This window comes from Zea mays, chromosome 2 (genome assembly GCF_902167145.1).
Source record: "Zea mays cultivar B73 chromosome 2, Zm-B73-REFERENCE-NAM-5.0, whole genome shotgun sequence".
Classification (NCBI taxonomy): domain Eukaryota; kingdom Viridiplantae; phylum Streptophyta; class Magnoliopsida; order Poales; family Poaceae; genus Zea; species Zea mays.
This window is the reverse complement of record NC_050097.1, coordinates 56,222,882-56,242,857: the sequence shown is the minus strand read 5'-3', so window position 1 is coordinate 56,242,857 and position 19,976 is coordinate 56,222,882. Positions and strand designations below refer to the sequence as shown.

The window sequence follows — 19,976 nt, the reverse complement described above, 5'->3', positions numbered from 1 at the left end:
ACTTATATGGTGGGATTTATTCCACTTAACTTGAGAAGTCAAGAAATGGACAAGGGCGTGTCACACGCGCGCGCGCGCCGCCGCCGCCGCCGGCCGGCCGGGCCGGGCCGGGCCACCCTTCTCCTTCAGGTGCCGACTCATGGCGTAACTCGGCGAGAGCTGGCCGACTCATGGCATAACTCGGCTAAAGCTGGCCGACTCTTGGCGTGACTCGGCGACTTTTCTCCTTCAGCTTCCCTCTGCGAGAGGTTAAATAGAGGAGCACCTCTGTCACTCGGTACACGTGAGAACACTTTCAGAATCACAGTACAGCAGCCGAGTGAGGGTATTTCCATCTCGTGACTCTGCGCGCACAGAGAAGCGAGAGGGCAGGTGCCTCCGAAGCCGGTGCGTTCGAGACCTTGCACGGGGGATCGGCAATTAGGTTTTTGGGGAGCGTCTACGCGACTGCCCAAAACATCTCCAACATGACAAAAGAAACTGGTCAAGGATCTGGATCATCAGAGCGCATCGGAGGGTATGATTGTTTTATTTACTTACTGTTTTGTGTTCTGGATATTATATATGTTTCATATATTCTTCTATGCTGCTTCATATGTAGGAATGATTTTATCTTATATGTTCTGTCTTATTGTAATATGATAGATCTGTCTGTTTTAATTTTACAGTCATGTTGTTTGTGTTTCTATCTGTTTATTTTCATTTGTTCAGTCAGTATACATGTTTATCGTATTTATATGATTTATATAATTCACATGCTCTATGTTCTCTTGATTCATATTGGTATGGATCAATTTAAGATCACGATTTATGGAATTAAAATAATACGGAAAATGCCTATAATTCTAACAATCCAAAAACCTAATGTTAGGCATTTTTCTGTCAGAGGTTTTGCTGCTGTGCTAAAGCCTGATCCTTTTGATGGTAAAAACTTCTTGATATGGAAAGCTAAAATGGAATTGTGGCTAACTGCAATGTCTTGTTTTCATGCCGCTGAGGGCAAGCCTGCAAACTTACCTCCTGAGGATGAGGCTAAGTTTAAGGCTGAAGACAACCTCTTTCGAGGAGCAGTAATTAGCGCACTGGATACTAAATTCCAGAAAAGCTATATCATCCTTCCCACGGGGAAAGAGCTGTGGGATGCTCTTGTCGGAAAGTTTGGAGTAACTGACGCTGGTAGCGAGCTGTATCTCATGGAGCAGCTGTATGACTACAAGATGGTTGAGAACCGATCTGTAGTGGAACAGGCTCATGAGTTTCAGGCACTAGCTAAGGAACTCGAACTTTTTCCTTGTCCTTTGCCTGACAAGTTTGTGGCTGGCGGTATAATCGCCAAGTTACCACCTTCTTGGAAGGACTTTGCTACTTCTCTCAAACATAAGAGACAAGAGTTCAATGTGGAGGAGCTCATTGGTACTCTTGATGTTGAGGAAAGAGCTAGATCAAAGGACAATGGAAAAGGTGTGGAGACCTCTACTGTCAATGTGGTGCAGAAGAGAAACTTCCGCAAGTTTAACAAGAAGAAAAACCAGAACAAACCAGAGAACGCGAATAAACCTGTTCAAACAGCACAATTTAAAAAGAAGAACAACAACAACAAGGGAAAGGGAGGTTGCTTTGTCTGTGGCAGTGATCAACATTGGGCAAGAGAGTGCCCTGATCGCAAGTTCACTCAAGACAAGAAATCAGCTAATGTTGTAACCACTGAAACTGAAGGAGGAACATCTGGGTATGGTAATTCTTTACCATTTGTTCTTTCAGTCTGTAATTCACCTGAGTGGTGGATGGACAGTGGTGCAAACATTCATGTGTGTGCTGATGCCTCTATGTTCACTTCCTATCAGGTCGGGAGGTCTGGCGCCTTGTTGATGGGAAATGGGTCGCGTGCTCATGTTCTTGGTGTTGGTATGGTCATTCTGAAGTTTACTTCGGGAAAGACTGTGCCATTGAAGAGCGTGCAGCATGTGCCCTCTATCAAGAAGAATCTCGTTAGCGCTTCTATGCTATGTCGAGATGGATACAAAGTTGTTCTTGAGTCTAATAAATGTGTTGTGTCGAAACATGGTATTTTTGTTGGTAAAGGATATGACTGCGGAGGCTTGTTCCGCTTATCACTGCATGATGTGTGTAATAAACTGGTGAATTCTGTTCATTTTTCTGATGAGTCAGATTTATGGCATTCACGTTTTTGTCATGCAAGCTTTGGCTGTCTTATGCGGTTAGCAAATATAAATTTAATTCCTAAATTTAACTTGGTCAAAAAGTCTAAGTGCCATGTGTGTGTTGAATCAAAACAACCCCGCAAGCCTCACAAGGCTGCTGAGGCGAGGAGTTTGGCACCTCTAGAACTTGTTCATTCTGATCTGTGCGAGATGAATGGAATTTTGACCAAAGGTGGTAAAAGATACTTTCTCACTTTTATAGATGACTCCACTAGATTTTGTTATGTGTATCTCTTAAAAACAAAAGATGAAGCGTTCAATTATTTTAAGGCCTATAAAGCTGAAGTTGAGAACCAACTTGAGAGGAAAATAAAACGTTTAAGGTCCGACCGAGGTGGAGAATATTTCTCTAATGTGTTCGATGAGTTCTGCGTGGAACATGGTATTATTCATGAGAGGACACCGCCATTCTCACCACAATCCAATGGGATTGCTGAAAGGAAAAACCGCACTCTAACAGATTTGGTGAATGCCATGTTGAGTACAGCGGGATTATCCAAGGCATGGTGGGGTGAGGCGATTTTGACAGCATGTCATGTCCTGAATAGAGTTCCAACAAAGAACAAAGAGATCACTCCATTTGAGGAATGGGAAAAGAGAAGAGTAAATCTCTCGTATTTGCGCACTTGGGGTTGCTTGGCTAAAGTGAATGTGCCAATCAACAAAAAGCGTAAACTTGGGCCTAAAACTGTTGACTGTATATTCCTTGGGTACTCTTTTCACAGCACTGGGTATAGGTTCTTAATTATAAAATCTGATGTGCCTGATATGTATGTTGATACTATCATGGAATCAAGAGACGCAACATTTTTTGAGAATGAGTTTCCCATGAAGAATACACCTAGTGATACAAGTCATGAGACTATAATTCCCCATGAGCACGAACTGTCGATTCCTATAGAGCATGCTGAGGATTCTCACGTGCACATCCCTGAGGAGGATGACACTATAGTCACTCGAAAGAGCAAGAGACAGAGGGTTGCAAAATCCTTTGGTAATGACTTTATAGTGTACCTTGTGGAAGACACACCAACTACCATTAGTGAGGCATATTCCTCTCCTGATGCTGACTTATGGAAGGAAGCAGTAAGGAGTGAGATGGAATCTATTATGTCTAATGGAACTTGGGAGGTCGTTGACCGTCCTTATGGTTGTCAACCTATAGGTTGCAAATGGATCTTCAAGAAAAAGCTTAGGCCTGATGGTACAATTGAGAGGTACAAGGCAAGACTTGTTGCCAAAGGATATACCCAAAAGGAGGGTGAAGATTTCTTTGATACCTACTCACCAGTGGCTCGATTGACTACAATTCGCACATTAATAGCCGTGGCAGCCTCTTATGGTCTTATCATTCATCAGATGGATGTTAAGACAGCTTTCCTAAATGGAGAGTTGGATGAGGAGATCTATATGGATCAGCCAGAAGGGTTCATTGCGGATGGTCAAGAGAACAAGGTGTGCAGGTTGATAAAATCATTGTATGGCCTAAAACAAGCACCTAAGCAATGGCATGAAAAGTTTGATAATACTCTTACAGCAGCTGGCTTTGTTGTAAATGAATCTGACACGTGTGTATACTATCGGTATGGTGGGGGTGAGTCTGTTATGCTGTGCCTTTATGTTGATGACATTTTGATCTTTGGATCAAATCTCAATGTGATTGAGGAAGTTAAAAATCTTCTATCGAGCAATTTCGAGATGAAAGATTTGGGAGAGGCTGATGTCATTCTAAACATCAAGCTTGTTAGAGAAGCTGATGGTGGGGTAACTTTGTTACAATCCCATTATGTGGAAAAGGTATTGAGTCGCTTTGGTTTTAGTGACTGTGATCCTGCTCCAACACCTTATGACCCCAGTGTGCTATTAAGAAAGAATCGGAGAATAGCAAGGGATCAATTGACATACTCCCAGATCATTGGCTCGCTCATGTACCTTGCAAGTGCAACAAGGCCAGACATCTCTTATGCTGTGAGTAAGCTAAGTCGGTTTGTGTCGAAACCAGGAGATGATCACTGGCGTGCTCTTGAGAGAGTGTTGCGGTATTTGAAAGGTACTATGACATACGGTATTCATTATACCGGAAACCCAAAAGTGCTGGAAGGCTATTGTGATGCCAACTGGATTTCTGATGCTGATGAGCTTTATGCCACAAGCGGATATGTGTTTCTGTTTGGAGGTGGCGCTGTTTCCTGGAAGTCTTGCAAGCAGACTATCTTAACGAAGTCTACAATGGAAGCAGAACTCGCAGCATTAGACACTGCTGGGGCTGAGGCCGAGTGGCTTCGTGATTTCCTATTGGACTTGCCGGTAGTTGAAAAACCGATACCGGCTATTTCCATGAACTGTGACAACCAAACGGTGATTACAAAGGTTAACAGCTCTAGGAATAACATGAAGTCTACAAGGCATGTTAAGAGGAGATTGAAATATGTCAGAAAGTTGAAAAACTCCGGAGTTATAACTGTGGATTATGTCCACACATCAAATAATCTGGCAGATCAATTCACTAAGGGTCTATCACGCAATGTGATAGAAAGTGCATCGAGGGAAATGGGTATGAGACCCATGTGAAATCTACTCTAGTGGTAACCTGCTCTATGTGATCGGAGATCCCGTGAAGTAGAGTGGAGAAACAAGCTAGGAGTAGATTGTGAGGAAAGATCCCTTCTTTAACTCATTTCTGATGCACATCTTTCCTATCTGTAAGGCAGGATGGTTTTTACCTTAATGTATTCCAAGAGTCTTATAAAGATGAGATGTTGTCCTACAGAACATCTTCTAAGGAATACACCTATATGAGTCAGACTGCTAGTCACAGTCTATGGGACTTGGGTAATCCCTAAATACTCATGAAAGGCACTGAAGTGTGACTTATATGCTTCTAAACAGCGGGAATACCTTTTTGCAGCCTAGTATCAGCAAAGGATTTGAGTGAATCTTATTTCGCACAAAACTGTCAATTCAAGGCATAGTCCATTGTTCAGTTGTGAATGAGTGAAACTCTTATTCTAGATGGATGTTCAACTTAACAGTCTCCATCGAAACACTGGTATATCAAAGGATTGTGATTCTGATACTTCATCATTACAAACCCTAGAGTTTGGTGGGGATTGTTGGATCTTTTATGGGCTTGGCCCATTTATTGAATAAACTCTATGGTGTGTAATGGTGGAGAATACCAATAGTACCACATTGGAAGTCCAAGGGTCTTTTGCCTTGACTTATATGGTGGGATTTATTCCACTTAACTTGAGAAGTCAAGAAATGGACAAGGGCGTGCCACACGAGCGCGCGCGCCGCCGCCGCCGCCGCCGGCCGGGCCGGGCCGGGCCGGGCCGGGCGTGGCGTGGCGAGGCGAGGCGAGGCGAGGCAGGCAGGCAGGCGAGCGGGCGTGGTGTGGTTGTGTTAATTTTTAGCACTCACTAACCACGTACGTCAGCCGAGTGACCCTGTCTCTTCGACTGCCGAGTGACCCTGTCTCTTCGTCAGCCAGCCGAGTGACCCTTCTCCTTCAGGTGCCGACTCATGGCGTAACTCGGCGAGAGCTGGCCGACTCATGGCATAACTCGGCTAAAGCTGGCCGACTCTTGGCGTGACTCGGCGACTTTTCTCCTTCAGCTTCCCTCTGCGAGAGGTTAAATAGAGGAGCACCCCTGTCACTCGGTACACGTGAGAACACTTTCAGAATCACAGTACAGCCGCCGAGTGAGGGTATTTCCATCTCGTGACTCTGCGCGCACAGAGAAGCGAGAGGGCAGGTGCCTCCGAAGCCGGTGCCGTTCGAGACCTTGCACGGAGGATCGGCAATTAGGTTTTTGGGGAGCGTCTACGCGACTGCCCAAAACATCTCCAACATGACAAAAGAAACTGGTCAAGGATCTGGATCATCAGAGCGCATCGGAGGGTATGATTGTTTTATTTACTTACTGTTTTGTGTTCTGGATATTATATATGTTTCATATATTCTTCTATGCTGCTTCATATGTAGGAATGATTTTATATTATATGTTCTGTCTTATTGTAATATGATAGATCTGTCTGTTTTAATTTTACAGTCATGCTGTTTGTGTTTCTATCTGTTTATTTTCATTTGTTCAGTCAGTATACATGTTTATCGTATTTATATGATTTATATAATTCACATGCTCTATGTTCTCTTGATTCATATTGGTATGGATCAATTTAAGATCACGATTTATGGAATTAAAATAATACGGAAAATGCCTATAATTCTAACAGGTCCGGCCCATGGGCCCGGACGGTCCGCGTGTCCCGAGATTAGATTGACTCGGATGTTTATCCTTATCTCGTGCGTGGTTATCCATCTAATCACGTGGGAGTTTGTTGGCTATCTCTTAGAAAAAGGTCCAGACCTCCTCCCCTATAAATATAAAGGGGTACGGCCGATTGAGAACCCCCGAACACATTCCAATCGAACCAATTACCTTATTTACTTTTCCTGCCCTAGGAATAGATGTAGCATAGTTCTAGTTGTAGTCTTCCACATATCCACCTCCATCCCTATTCGACTCTACGTCGTCTAGATCCGTCTTGGGTGGCCTGCCGATACCAAGACAACCCTAGGATCTCACCCCTCCCAGGGGGCAAGATCTAGTTGTCCATCCAAGACCTCTTCCTCGAATTCATCTCTTAATTCCTAGGCGACTCCACATCGTCTGAGGACGCCCCGAGTGACCTGTCGACCCAGGGCACCTTAAGATCTTTTCCCCCCAGGGGACGAGATCTAGATTCCAACAAGGAGGAAGACGACCATGTCGCCAGGTCGCGGACCGTCCGGCCCAGAGCTGCGGACCGTCCGGCGTGACGCAGGGAACCGCCGCCTCACGCCAGGTCGCGGACCGTCCGGCCCTGTGCCGCGGACCGTCCGCGCCTGACCAGAGAGCACCGTCGCCGGTTCATATTGAGTGATTGGCGCCCCCAAAAAGGCGACTCCGCTGGGGAAGAGGTTGCAGGTCTACAAAATCAGGCTTACATGGCCGATTCTAAAGATCTCAACAGTGCTTCTCCAAACAGCAACACAAGGCTGACTAATTTATCGGTCGCTGAGCGTGAAAGATTAAAAGATGACATGAAGAAAATAGACGGGGAGGTCCAGCGACAAGCAGATCAGGTGCTCAAGGTGGCGGATAAGTGGTTCCTCTCGCACTTCAGGGTAGATTGCCACCAGAAGGCCGTCCAAGAGAGGGAGATAAACGCCGAGTACATGTCAGCCGTGCTGCAACAGCTCCCCACGATAGGTGATGCCAGGTCAGCCGATGATATTCCATTTATTAAAATTTCTTTTGATAATCGGATTAAAAGTATCACGGAGGATATAGAAAGGATGGCGCATGCATTAGGAAAAACTCACATGCCTAATTTTTTATCACATAAATTAGGCGCCAAAACAATTGCGCCAAATACATCGGCAACAAATGGGTTTCCCCAGCCATATTCTGGTATGCCGATGGACTCATATCCAGGACGAACGTCACCACCATCTTCGCTAAAATGGTGAGTCAATTTTGAGCACGACCGGACCGTCCGCACATAATTGTGGACCGTCCGGCCCTCCGTCAGACCGTCCGGCACCCTACGCCGGACAGTCCGGAGTTACACAGAGCCCACCACAAGGGTCGCAGGTGTTGCCTGACGTGAACGGACAGTCCGAGGATAGTACCGGACCGTCCGAACCACCCGCAGACCGTCCGACTGCGCAGGTCGGACCGTCCGGAGCACCAGAAGTCACCTGTGATCCGCCTAGTGCGAAAGGCCGGCATAAATATAACCGGCCACCCAAGCCCCAAGAACAAAAAAAGTCACACGTCCCTGAGCTTGTTTGGCCTGCTAAGGCCAAACCTTCTGTTCGCTCTCACCCGCACTCGACACAAAAGGAAAAGGTTAAGTTCACATTTAATATTACTAAATGTGATAAAATATTTGATGAGTTGCTTAAACATGGTAATATTAAATTGTCACATGCAATTCCTCCGGTTGAACAATTAAAAGGGCGTGTTTATTGCAAATGGCATGGCTCCTTTCTCCATAACACCAATGATTGTGCCGTCTTCCGTCGGCAAATACAATCGGCTATAAACGAAGGTCGGTTGAGGTTTCAAAAAGAGGTGAAAATTGACAGGCCACATGTTCCTGTCACCACATTAGAGCCAACGAGCAAAAAGGCCATAATTCGGCCTTGTGCGGCCGATAAAAGTAAAAATAAAAATATCGTCATTGGTGATCCTCGCACACCAAATATGTCACGCAGAATGGTTACTCTGAAGGCTCCGGACAAAAGAAAGACCGGAGGCACCGGGGGGCAAGCACGATCGGACACCCGATCACGGTCATTTGTCCTGCGTACGCCGGACGATCCAGGTACTAAGGCTGAACAGTCCGAGACAGGCACGGACAGTCCGGCTATGATGGCCGGACGGTCCGCAGATGGTCAGAAGCAGCAACCTCAGACCATCGGGCCACAACGTTTCAACACAAGTGTTAGGAAACAAAACACTACTAAGACGTCTGGACGACTCAGTAGAGTCGGCCCTACTTTTGGTCAGTTGCTTGCCAAATATATGAAGAAGGTCGTTCCACACAACCGGCCAATAAAACAAACAAAGTCAAAAGGGCGACCTGTGCAAAAGCAAAAGACGACTAAACGGACCCAAAGGGTAGCACAACCAAGATCGCCTTGTCATCCTCCTCCAGGGATAGCATGGTGCGTCCCATTCTATCCATCGCCGATGTGTTGTCCTGCTCATGTGTGGGGTGGTACGGCGATGAATTCGTATTACTGGCCCAATCCGTTTGCTTATTTGGGCTGGGGGGCACCACAAGTTTTTGCCTATTGACAGGTTGATCAGGTAGACATGGCCGAAGAGGATGCGATCCGAAACGGCCTCTATGCATTAAAGTCCCATCAAGTATTTATATTATCTGATCGCAAGAGCCGATGACTTGCATCGAGCTGAGTCCTTACTTCGGGAACAAAACCTCATGAGGTCAATTGTTTCCGAAGTTTTCGCTAATGCTTTTGGTTCGCCAAGCTCCACCAAAAGGCAGGGGGCATATGTTGGACACCAAAATGAGCGGACGGTCCGGCCCATGGGCCCGGACGGTCCGCGTGTCCCGAGATTAGATTGACTCGGATGTTTATCCTTATCTCGTGCGTGGTTATCCATCTAATCACGTGGGAGTTTGTTGGCTATCTCTTAGGAAAAGGTCCAGACCTCCTCCCCTATAAATATAAAGGGGTACGACCGATTGAGAACCCCCGAACACATTCCAATCAAACCAATTACCTTATTTACTTTTCCTGCCCTAGGAATAGATGTAGCATAGTTCTAGTTGTAGTCTTCCACATATCCACCTCCATCCCTATTCGACTCTACGTCGTCTAGATCCGTCTTGGGTGGCCTGCCGATACCAAGACAACCCTAGGATCTCACCCCTCCCGGGGGGCAAGATCTAGTTGTCCATCCAAGACCTCTTCCTCGAATTGATCTCTTAATTCCTAGGCGACTCCACATCGTCTGGGGACGCCCCGGGTGACCTGTCGACCCGGGGCACCTTAAGATCTTTTCCCCCCAGGGGACGAGATCTAGATTCCGGCAAGGAGGAGGAAGACGACCCTGTCGCCAGGTCGCGGACCGTCCGGCCCAGAGCTGCGGACCGTCCGGCGTGACGCAGGGAACCACCGCCTCACGCCAGGTCGCGGACCGTCCGGCCCTGTGCCGCGGACCGTCCGCGCCTGACCAGAGAGCACCGTCGCCGGTTCATATTGAGTGATTGGCGCCCCCAAAAAGGTGTCAACACACCTCAACGGCAGATGCTGTAGATCCCACTGCTTCATACCACTCCAAACCAGAGGCCGAAACCAAACAAACGAGCAGCACGACGTAGCGAGGGAGCGGGGCCTTACTCTGCGAGGTCTCCGAGCTGGCGCAGGATCCCGACGAGCCCCGCGACCGCGACGCCCTCGAGGAGCGCCTTGGGCTCCTCCTCTACCGCGGCGGCGACAGTGAAGGTGGAGGCACCCCTGTTCCCGCTTTTCTATTTCGCGGGCGAGTAGTAGCCGGCGAAGCGGTTGAGAGCGGCACGAGGTCGGTGTCGAAGGTGACAGAGGACACCATCTGGGTGCGTCGGCCCCTAACGCCTCCACCTACGTGCACGCTAGATCCGTGTGGATCGACTCCATGGCAGCAGCACGGGCATAGACGGGTGATCGCCCGACGTCGCCGGAACCGCTCCAGCACGCCGCGTATCGCCACATCGAGGGCGTCCTCCATGCCGTCGCCGAGCCCGTCGACGACGACGCGTACACCAGCCGCGGGATCATGTCCACCACGCGTTGCTAGAGATGCCAAACGGGCCGCCCGGCCCAGTCCGACTCGGGCCTGGTGAAGCCTGAACTGTTTTGGGCCTGGCCCGCCAGACACGGTTAGAAAACCGGGCCGGACCGCTGAAGCCTGCGGTCTCGTTTTTTGGCTAAATCCGGCTCGCATCGGGCCTAAACGGGCTGGAGCACGGAAAAGCGGGGTAAACGGGTCGGTAAGCATGGTTCAGTACAAAAAGCGGGTTTAACGGGCTTAGAGGTAAATGGGCTGTGCCGGACTAGCCCAATGTGCCTAGTTTTCTATCCGAGCTCGGCCCAACTCCAACACGTCGCTGCTCCTACCATACATAGCCACGCGCTGCACATTGGCCTCCACACCCACCCGGACGACGTCGGCTAGGTCCTCGCCGCCTATGGGTCAGCAGCGTGGCCAAGGCCCTACGCCGGTGGCGGCAAAGGCGAGGGAGGGACGAATTCGGCGTGACTCAATAGGGTTTGGAGGCGGCAGCGATATGAGACGGTAGGGGTGGGGAGATCTGAGAGAGAGTAACGGAAGGAGGCCACACGACGTAAATCGATGCAATGATGAGCCTGCGGGCGTGCAGGGGTCCATACGACGGGATGTGAAGACGATCTCATCGTATGGTTCGGTAGAGACAGAACATGGTGCACAGATGGTTTACATTAGAGTCTTATACCACCTAATTGGTTACCTGTACTATTCTATCCTGAATCATTACGTACGTGGACTTTAGCTGGGCGTCTGATTGGTTGCTTGTACGCACAGAACAATGGTGGCTGCATGAGTAGATGTAAAATAAGTCATTCTGACACCATTTACCTGCAGATGGTTACATGAGTGGATGTAAAATAAGTCATTCTGACATCATTTACCTACAGATTGCTGCATGAGTGAATATAAAATAAGTCATTCTGACATTATTTACCTGCATATACAGATACGACATAAATGGTCGTACCTGGCCGGCCAGGATCGCGTGGGACTGGGTGTCAGCCGCATAGACTAGCAGAGATGTGTTTGCCCACCTTGCTTCCAATTGTCTTGCCCGGTTGTTCCTGGTCCTCGCAGCCTTTCCACACTACACGGAGCTGATGAATCGAAAATGGAGCGAGGAGAAAAGAGGTTGACCAACGCTCATGCCACTATGCCAGTGTCCTGTCCAGCGTCCAGGCTTTGACCCGCATGGCAGTGTGGCACCCGTACTGGATGGAGTGCACGCGCCGCGCCGCCCATTGATGCAACAATTATCGGCCCCGAAAGGCACCACGAGTCCCGCCAAGTCTCATGCTCCGGCCGGATATTTCCCCAAACGGCACCATCTCTTTCACCAAACGCGACGCCAGCACTATTTATGTATTTATCTAATCAAGCTTTAGGCGCAAGCGGTGCTGCCTTCAGCTGTCACGGCCATATGCACGGACACAGCCTCAGCCGACCTCCATGCTCAGTGCTCACACACACAAGTTGCAAGATTACCAGTGCCAGCTCCAATTTACACGGCAATCAGCTGCTAATGGAGTGTTGCTCTTGCTACTTGCTAGTCTAGTAGTAATCCGGCTCCGTGGTGGATTGGATGGTACTGTTGTATTTCTTCGTCCTGGCGCCTGGCCCGAGAAAGTTGGCGAAAGGTGGCCGCTTTGTCGCAGCCTTGTATGTTTGCACAGCACGGCACTGCACTACCCGGCTACCCGCCGCTGGTCTGTGGTCTTTGCTCCTTCGCTTTTCACGCAGCAAGCAGCAGTGCACTGAGCTGCAGAGCCAGCGCGCCAACCGAAGCTAGGCCTCAACGGCCTCAAACGGCCACGGCCGGCAGCAAATAGCGTCAGACTCAGAGCACGCTCCTGCGTAGTGCGTACTAGTGCGCTGCCCTGCGCCCGCGCGGCATGGCATTCGCATTGCTGGTGGCAGCAGCGAGAGCGGAGAGTGCTGGAAGCACTCGCAGCCCAGCCGCAGCCGCAGGCGGAGGCCGAGCAATGGGAGGAGGATGGCCGCGTCCCGGCGGGGCCTTGGCGGCGCCGCGCTTGCTCCTCCGAGCGCTGCTGCTCTGCTCCCTCCTCGCGCAGCCGCATCCGTCGCGCGCCTTCTTCTTCTTCGGCGGCGTGCGCACCAGCTTGCACGTCCCCCAGGTACGTCGGCCTGCATTGCCGGCCCGGCCCCACGGGCACGGCATCCTTCGGTTTCGGTGCTAGCTCCCGTCAGCTTCCTGTACTATCTTTCTAACGCCGCGTCGTGCTCGAGCTCAGCACCGCGGTGGTGGACGCGAGGAGAAGGTGCCCATGACCGTCGTCGTCCCGGACTACTCGCCGCGGCCCGCGCCGCTCGGCCTCTCGCCCTCAGCCGCGCCCGCGCCCGCGCCGGTGCCCGGCTCGGACGGCGACGAAGACGGCACGCCGAGGCTGCCGTCAGAGCGGCGGGGCACGGGCGCGCCCTCGTCGACCGGTCACAGCGCGAGCGCACAGGCGCCGGCCGCGGCCACCAGCACCGACTTCGTCAGCAGCAGCCCCGCCGTGCCGCTCCCGGCCGGCGTCACGGACTCCGCCACCGTCCTGCCCATGCCCACTCCCGGACAGCATCTCCGGGTGACTAGCCGTTCACCGCTTCTCTCCTCTCTAAAAAAATAAATAAATAATAATGGCATGCATCGTCTTCTTTCTTTCTTTCTTTCTTTCTCATGCACAAGCACCAACGTTTCCATGGGGACAGTAAATTCTGGAGGCATTACGGCGGCCTCTCTGTTTACTTTAGTTTGTGCCTTTCGTCGAGCTTTTCTCCCGTCTTTGCAAGCTTTGCTTTCCCGTTGCTTTGCATCTACCGAGCTTTTCGCTTTCCTGCACCTTGCCCTGACTTCTTTCCCACCCTTGCTGACGACGACGCTTTTTAATTTGCAGGACGACGTGGGGATGGGCACCCGGCGGCTTCAGGCTAGGGTGTTGCAGCTCGCCGTCCCTCTTCTCATGATGCTGTCTTTTGCGGCTACCTCTGTCTCTGCTGGAGTTGTTATGTGATCACAAGGGCTCTCTCTCTCTCTCTCTCTCTCTCTGTACTGTAGCCTCCACTGACACTCATAGATCATCATCACCTCATCTGTAACCAAGGTCGCCATGCTTGCTATTGCTGCTGATTCCTGAGTTCATGCCTTATACATGCGTCACGCAGAGCTCCGTTCTCTAGCTAGCACTCCTTTCGTTTCATCTTCACAGCGGGATTGTAGGAACTGGTTCTTTGCAGCAGTATCCAACGGTGGCACGGATGGACCTCGCCAGTGAATACAAAATCCACCTGGTGTCAAGCAGCTCGTGGGCAACCACACATCACTGTGGTAACAGTGACATCTGTGCAGCCACAGCTGCTGCCCGCTGCTAATAGAGCAAGCCCAACAGGCCCTGATTCTGGTTTGTTGGAAACCCCCACATGCCCATTAAAAAATGGATCGGGTATTTGCAAACGAGCAAAAATGTGCTCTGTAAGTTTAGGTTAGTTTGGTAACTCTAATTTCCCAAGTGATTTCTATTTTTTCAAGAGAAATTAGTTCATTTTCTCATGGGAAAATAGAAAACTCTTGGGAAATTAAGGTTCCCAAACTAGCCCTTAATTTAAAATATCGGCATTTTTACAGTAGAAGAATAGAGTTGCTACGTGTCGGTGTTTGGACAAGGGTCCTAACCAACTAGTAAATAGTGTCGCGTGCACAGAGTCAAGATGGTGTGCGAGTTGACACAAGCAGTTTATCCTGGTTCGGACAACGCAAGACCCTACTTCTAGTAGAGGGGGATGCAACTTATATTACTCGCACCTGAGTGCCCGTAGTAGAGATTACAAGCACATTGGGAGAGGGTAAGTACCCAAGTCCCTGGACTGATTGAGGCAAGTGCTAATATCCTAAACGACCGAGTGTTCGCCTTCGTCTCCTGCCCCCTTGGGGAACTACTGCCATATTTATACATGTAAGAGATACATGTTGTGAAGCCTAGAGTCGTCGTAGTCCAAGGGGGTTGTCTTGGTGTCTTGTAAGCGACGTGACGGTGCACTGCATTGTTGACTTGTGTCCGCTTATTTCCTGTTGATAGCCAATGCAGAGGCCGAGGGGATGGCCGTACGCCCGAGCCCTCAGAGAGGGGTCGTCCATACCGTAGTTGTTGTAACATCGCCTGGGTATGGGTAAAGCCTGCTTACGAGGTCGTCAACGTCCCTATACGGAGTGACGTCGTGATTCCTTGCCGCGTTTATCGAGGCCAGAGCTCTGCTTGGGCGAGGCGGAAGTCTTCCCGAGGCGTCAGTTGAGCCATCCCTTGACGTGTGCCACAGTCGGCGGAGTGGCCGCCCGCGGGATTCGTGGTGGAGCTGGACTCCAACGTTATTGAATCCAACTGCCTTGTGCAGCGTTTTCAATTGTCTGCATGAATGCGCATACGTTACTGTGCAGAGCTTTTCATACATAGAACCACTGGCAATGGACTCGTCTCTGTTTGTCGTTCAAGCACGGACAACGACAGATGGCGCAAAACGCCCACGGCTGACGCTTACCTGCTCAACATGCCGCCGCGGAACAGGCAGGCATCACATTCACATTAGGGACACTGTAGACTCACCTTTGTGAACGGTGGCCGTTTCTTCCTTTCCATTTCCATTATGGGGATTTGGATCCATTCATTTTGGATAAATTTAATTTACTTAATAAAATAACATATTTAAAGCTAGTTTGTGAACCCTATTTTCTCACGGGATTTTTATTTTCTCAAAGAAAATTAATTCATTTTTCTTGGAAAAAATAGGAATCCCTTGGGGAAAATGTAGTTCCCAAACTAGCCTTTAGCTTGGAATTTGACACTCCACCACTTACCGAAGTTCAGATATAAGACTATTTCAAATTCATGGGGCGAAAGATTTGAAATGATTTTATATATCAGGAGAATATGTTTCAAACCAGCAACTTATGGGACACTCTTTGGCTCACTCATCTGTAGTAAAAATGTAGCACATAAATATTTTCGACGTCTTGCTAATATTAGTATACAAATATAATTTGCATAAATTTGTATTAATTTAATTGATACGTGCCTAAATTACTATTATTAGAATGTAATTCAATTCTAAGGATCTAAACGTGGTCTTGGGCTATTCACAATGGTAGTTTTATGATAGTTTCATGTACATTTAAGTGTGCCACGTCATTATTTTAGATGACATGGTATAGCATTTAAGATAAATGAGTTTCATGAGATGAAACTAATTTCTTGGGGATGAAACCATGTCAACCCATTTTCAAGGTCTTGGAAACCGTGTGAAATCTCCAATGAGAGTGATTTATTTCATCTTCACATATTTTACTGGTTTCCATTGACTATTTAGTTACAACATTTAATTGGTATGTTAGTTTATGAAATAGTGAAATGAAATTTTACATTGAGAGACATTGTTTCATTCTTAGTTTCATAACACTCTTGATGATGTGGCAGTGTTGGAAAGAGTGTTATGAAATGGTCATTGAGATTAGCCTTACTAACTAGATGTACCCGTGCGTTGCTACAGAGTGAACATGTTATGATAAGATATATTGAAATTCAAAAATACTAATTGTCATTTTTATGTTCTTGTTGGCATCTTTTAAAAGTTAAGAAATTTTACATACATTAAAAGCCTTATGTTGGTTATTTTCTTTTGACTAATTCGGGATATAAAAAACAAGGCAACACAATTAAATCAACCTTCTTCTTCACCCTTTAACTAATTCCCCTTAAAGAGGGATCAATTAAAGGGAGAAGGTATGAAAGACAAACTAAAGATGGATAAATAATAACATTAACAACTAATTAAAATATAAAGATGGAATGGTTTACTCATCTTATTTGAATATTACTTTGCTCCACTTTTATTACATAACAAATAATTACAATTGTACCTTCGGCTCTGTAAGCAATAGCGCGAAGGTAAGAAGAGGGAGACAACTTCGTAGGCGGAGCAAATCAGTTCTCTCTAGCCAAAAAGCATGAACAATGGATGACATTGTTCCTCTATTTATAGTCGTGAGTTATAATTTCGCCAAAATTACAATCATGCCCTCAAGCTTATACATACAAACTACAAAGTCGATCATGAGCATCAGTGTCTTCCCTTCATAACATTGATGAACAAGTCTTGAGGACTCCACCTAGTTATAGTTGACTCCTTCGTCATGTGTGCACGACGCTGAACCAAAGCTTGTTCTTTCGTCTTTTCAATCATGATAACTGCATGTCGATTCTCGACGAAGGTGTCCTTCGGCATTTAACATGTTACACTCGGAACATACTAAAAATAGTTGATGAATTGATGTTTTGATGACCTTCGGCTAAAGAGGGCACCCAACACCTTACACATCGAACAAATCTATCATGTGCAATAAAATGCAATGCTTATCGGTCATTCAAGTATTTTGCTCTGGTAACCTAAAGCAACCAAAATAGGACAATGATCAGCAACCACCTTGTGCTAAGGTAGAAAAATAACAAGCAAAAAGTTATAATACAGGATATAATGCCATTGCATCTGGGTACAAGCACATGTAGGTCCACCAAATATGTTTGTTACAAGGAAACAAAACTAAGAACTATACAAGAAGATAAATCAATGTCCCCAATAACCGTAGCAATAACTTGTACTATTTGTACCAACCATTTCAAGCTTGATTTCACGATAGCCAAAGGAGAGAGTACATGGCATCTCACTGCCTAGATCACCTCGACTCTCAAGCAGCACCTCTCCGCTGCTCAATCTCGCCATGAGCAAAGTGGCACTAGTGGCCAAAAGTACATGCACCCTTCATGAAGTTCTCGCATAGCTTCATCTTGTTGTTGTTGCTCCTGCCCCCTAGACCATCGCCTCGGCCTCGTGCAGGCACCACGATAGCAGATGGGTTTTTTGCCAACATGCTTGCGCTAATGGTCGCGATGAGATCACACACCAAGTTGTTGGCTTGCTTGATCTAGTAAAAATTGCCTTCCAGCTTGATGTTATGTAGGTTGGGGTTAGACTCATGGTCGTGAATGGAGAGAGCTTGATGCCTGTAACTCTGCTTATCTGCTTAGTGTTGACCCCACCCTTGCCAATTATGCCACCGGTGAGAGAGGCATCCACACTGATATTGGCAGTCATTGAGGCACCAAAGTTTCCTGCTAGAAGGCCCATGGCACCTAGCTACATAGGTTCAACTCGTCCATATTGACCACCCATAGGAGGTCCTTCTTGAGGAATTTAGGCTCGCTTCCCAAGCTCTCTTTTGCTATACGCAAAATGACACTTATCACCGAATTTGGAGCCTTATGTAGTGTTGTATTTGGTGCACATGCGTGTCTTGATCGTAGAAGCTAGATGTTAGGCACCAGTAAGAGAGGCATGATCCACATGAGTTATTCATGGCACATAGACAACAGGGCTACTTAGATTCAGCATTTTTGCAACTGCTGGGTAACCACCACATAATATATTAATGTAACCACCACATAATAAATATTGATACCACATAATACGAACGTTAGGGCTATGACAAATCTTCATCTAAAATATAGCATAATACTAAAAATCGGTAAAACATGAAGCGATGATGTTACCACAAGTATGAATGCAACAATATCTATCATAATCTAGATAATCTCATATAATTATTGCTTAAAAGACTCATCCTCTGGGCTATCAGAACCACCACCACCATGTCCATAATGATTTTTGTTTCCTCCATTTCCACCAGATCATAGTTCTCGAATCATAGCCATTCGCTCCATCCACACACCTTGAACTGACCTTGCCCTTTTTTGCTTCTGCCATAGCTTTGTTCAAAGATTCCATTGTAAGGGCTCGAAAGAAGGCAATGAAAAATTAGCACATTGTTATAGAAAAAGCTTTTTTGACATGCTACTATGCTTGAATTATATCATAAAACGGACATGTGCATGAAGTTCAACACTCCAACCAAATAAGTTATATCACTCTACATTATTCTAGTTTAGTATAACATAGAGTACCTTAGTTCATCATGTACCAAAATACTCAAACAGAAACGAAATGTTATTTTCCCATTTTCTAGGACTCTTTTCCTTTAATTTGTTCCATTTGTATCATAGCTCATGAAATTACGATGTTTCGGATGGTTCTTTTGTATTTGATGGAGCATTATAAGTTGATTTGATGGTAGTCCTAAAATCATTGTAATTGATGAAGACTATACACAGTTCACCATGTGAAAAGCATGTATTTTGATTATGCAGAACAAACCTTGTATACTTTTTACCTTGTATGTGTGATTTCATTTGAATCAATATAACTAATTTTAGTTAGTGGAAAGACCAGTACTACTCTGATTAAAGCGTAATGAACTCACACATCAACATGACACAGTTTCCTCTGGAATTTGATTCATGCTAAGCATTTGTTTCCTGAGATGTTGATGAACTGTACAAATTACAATGGCGAGACATTGATCAGGAGACTACTCACTATGACATCGTCAGGAGACTATTCGTTGGGAAAATGTAGATGGCACAATTGGGTACAAATAAAAAATGATCACTGAGAAAAATTAACCTAATCCTCCATTATACTGTTACAAATATTATCAACTGACACAAAGAGCAACATTGTCAACTAAAACACCATATTATCATTAGTGTGTAAGTCGACACTTTAATAAGTTGCAGAGTAAACCTAATAAGTAAATGGCCATTTTATGCAGAAAATGTATTGTTTGTTAATGTGAGTTACCAAGCACAAACATGTTTTGGTATAGTGAAAAGTGCAAAGTACCATACAAATATACCAAAGAGATAACTATGCAGCTGTCACAAGCTTGATTTTAGAAGGAAAACGGTGCTAGCCATATCCCATTCAAGATTGAAGACATAATTTATAAGCATTTCTAAACTCAAATAATGCTGACAGAGTTATGCCAAGTCCTTCTAGATTTAATGGAAAATCAAAACAACACTATAAAAGAACATTGAACAATAGAGAAGAGGCACCACTACAACGACTTCTTGCAATATAGCTTAGTCATGTCTTTAACGACATGAAAATCTGTTAAAAAGAAAAAACTGTTAATAAGGATATCAAAGAACACATGCTGAATAATAAAAATTGTATGTAGAACTTGTGTATGTAGAATTATAATCATTTACTAAGTAAAGTTGTATACCTCAATGGTTCATGTATGTGGTAAACAGAGTAGGATTAAGCCTCTGTTGATCTGCTTGATATATGGTAAACACTGAAGAACTATTTCCAATGTCTCTTGAATACGAATTCTATGCAGGATGCCCTGGTATAATAATTCAGAAAAAGGAAGAATAAGAATCTAGAAGAAGTGCGGAGAAAAAGGAGGGATCGATAGCTTACATTTGTGGCACCTACAATGTGCATATAGAAA

The 19,976-nt window shown here is 46.5% G+C and overlaps 1 protein-coding gene and 1 pseudogene across 1 annotated transcript; one reads left to right on the top strand and one right to left on the bottom strand.

Moving 5' to 3' along the window:
- The first annotated feature begins 12,291 nt into the window (after nucleotides 1-12,291).
- Nucleotides 12,292-14,032, top strand: LOC100278053 (uncharacterized). Its single transcript, NM_001176615.2, has 3 exons — nucleotides 12,292-12,708; nucleotides 12,826-13,161; nucleotides 13,471-14,032. The coding sequence occupies exons 1-3, from the start codon at nucleotides 12,466-12,468 to the stop codon at nucleotides 13,585-13,587; spliced, it is 696 nt and encodes a 231-aa protein (NP_001170086.1). The 5' UTR covers nucleotides 12,292-12,465; the 3' UTR covers nucleotides 13,588-14,032.
- Nucleotides 14,033-17,306: 3,274 nt separating this feature from the next.
- Nucleotides 17,307-18,082, bottom strand: LOC109944183 (zinc finger CCCH domain-containing protein 31-like; annotated as a pseudogene).
- Nucleotides 18,083-19,976: the final 1,894 nt, after the last annotated feature.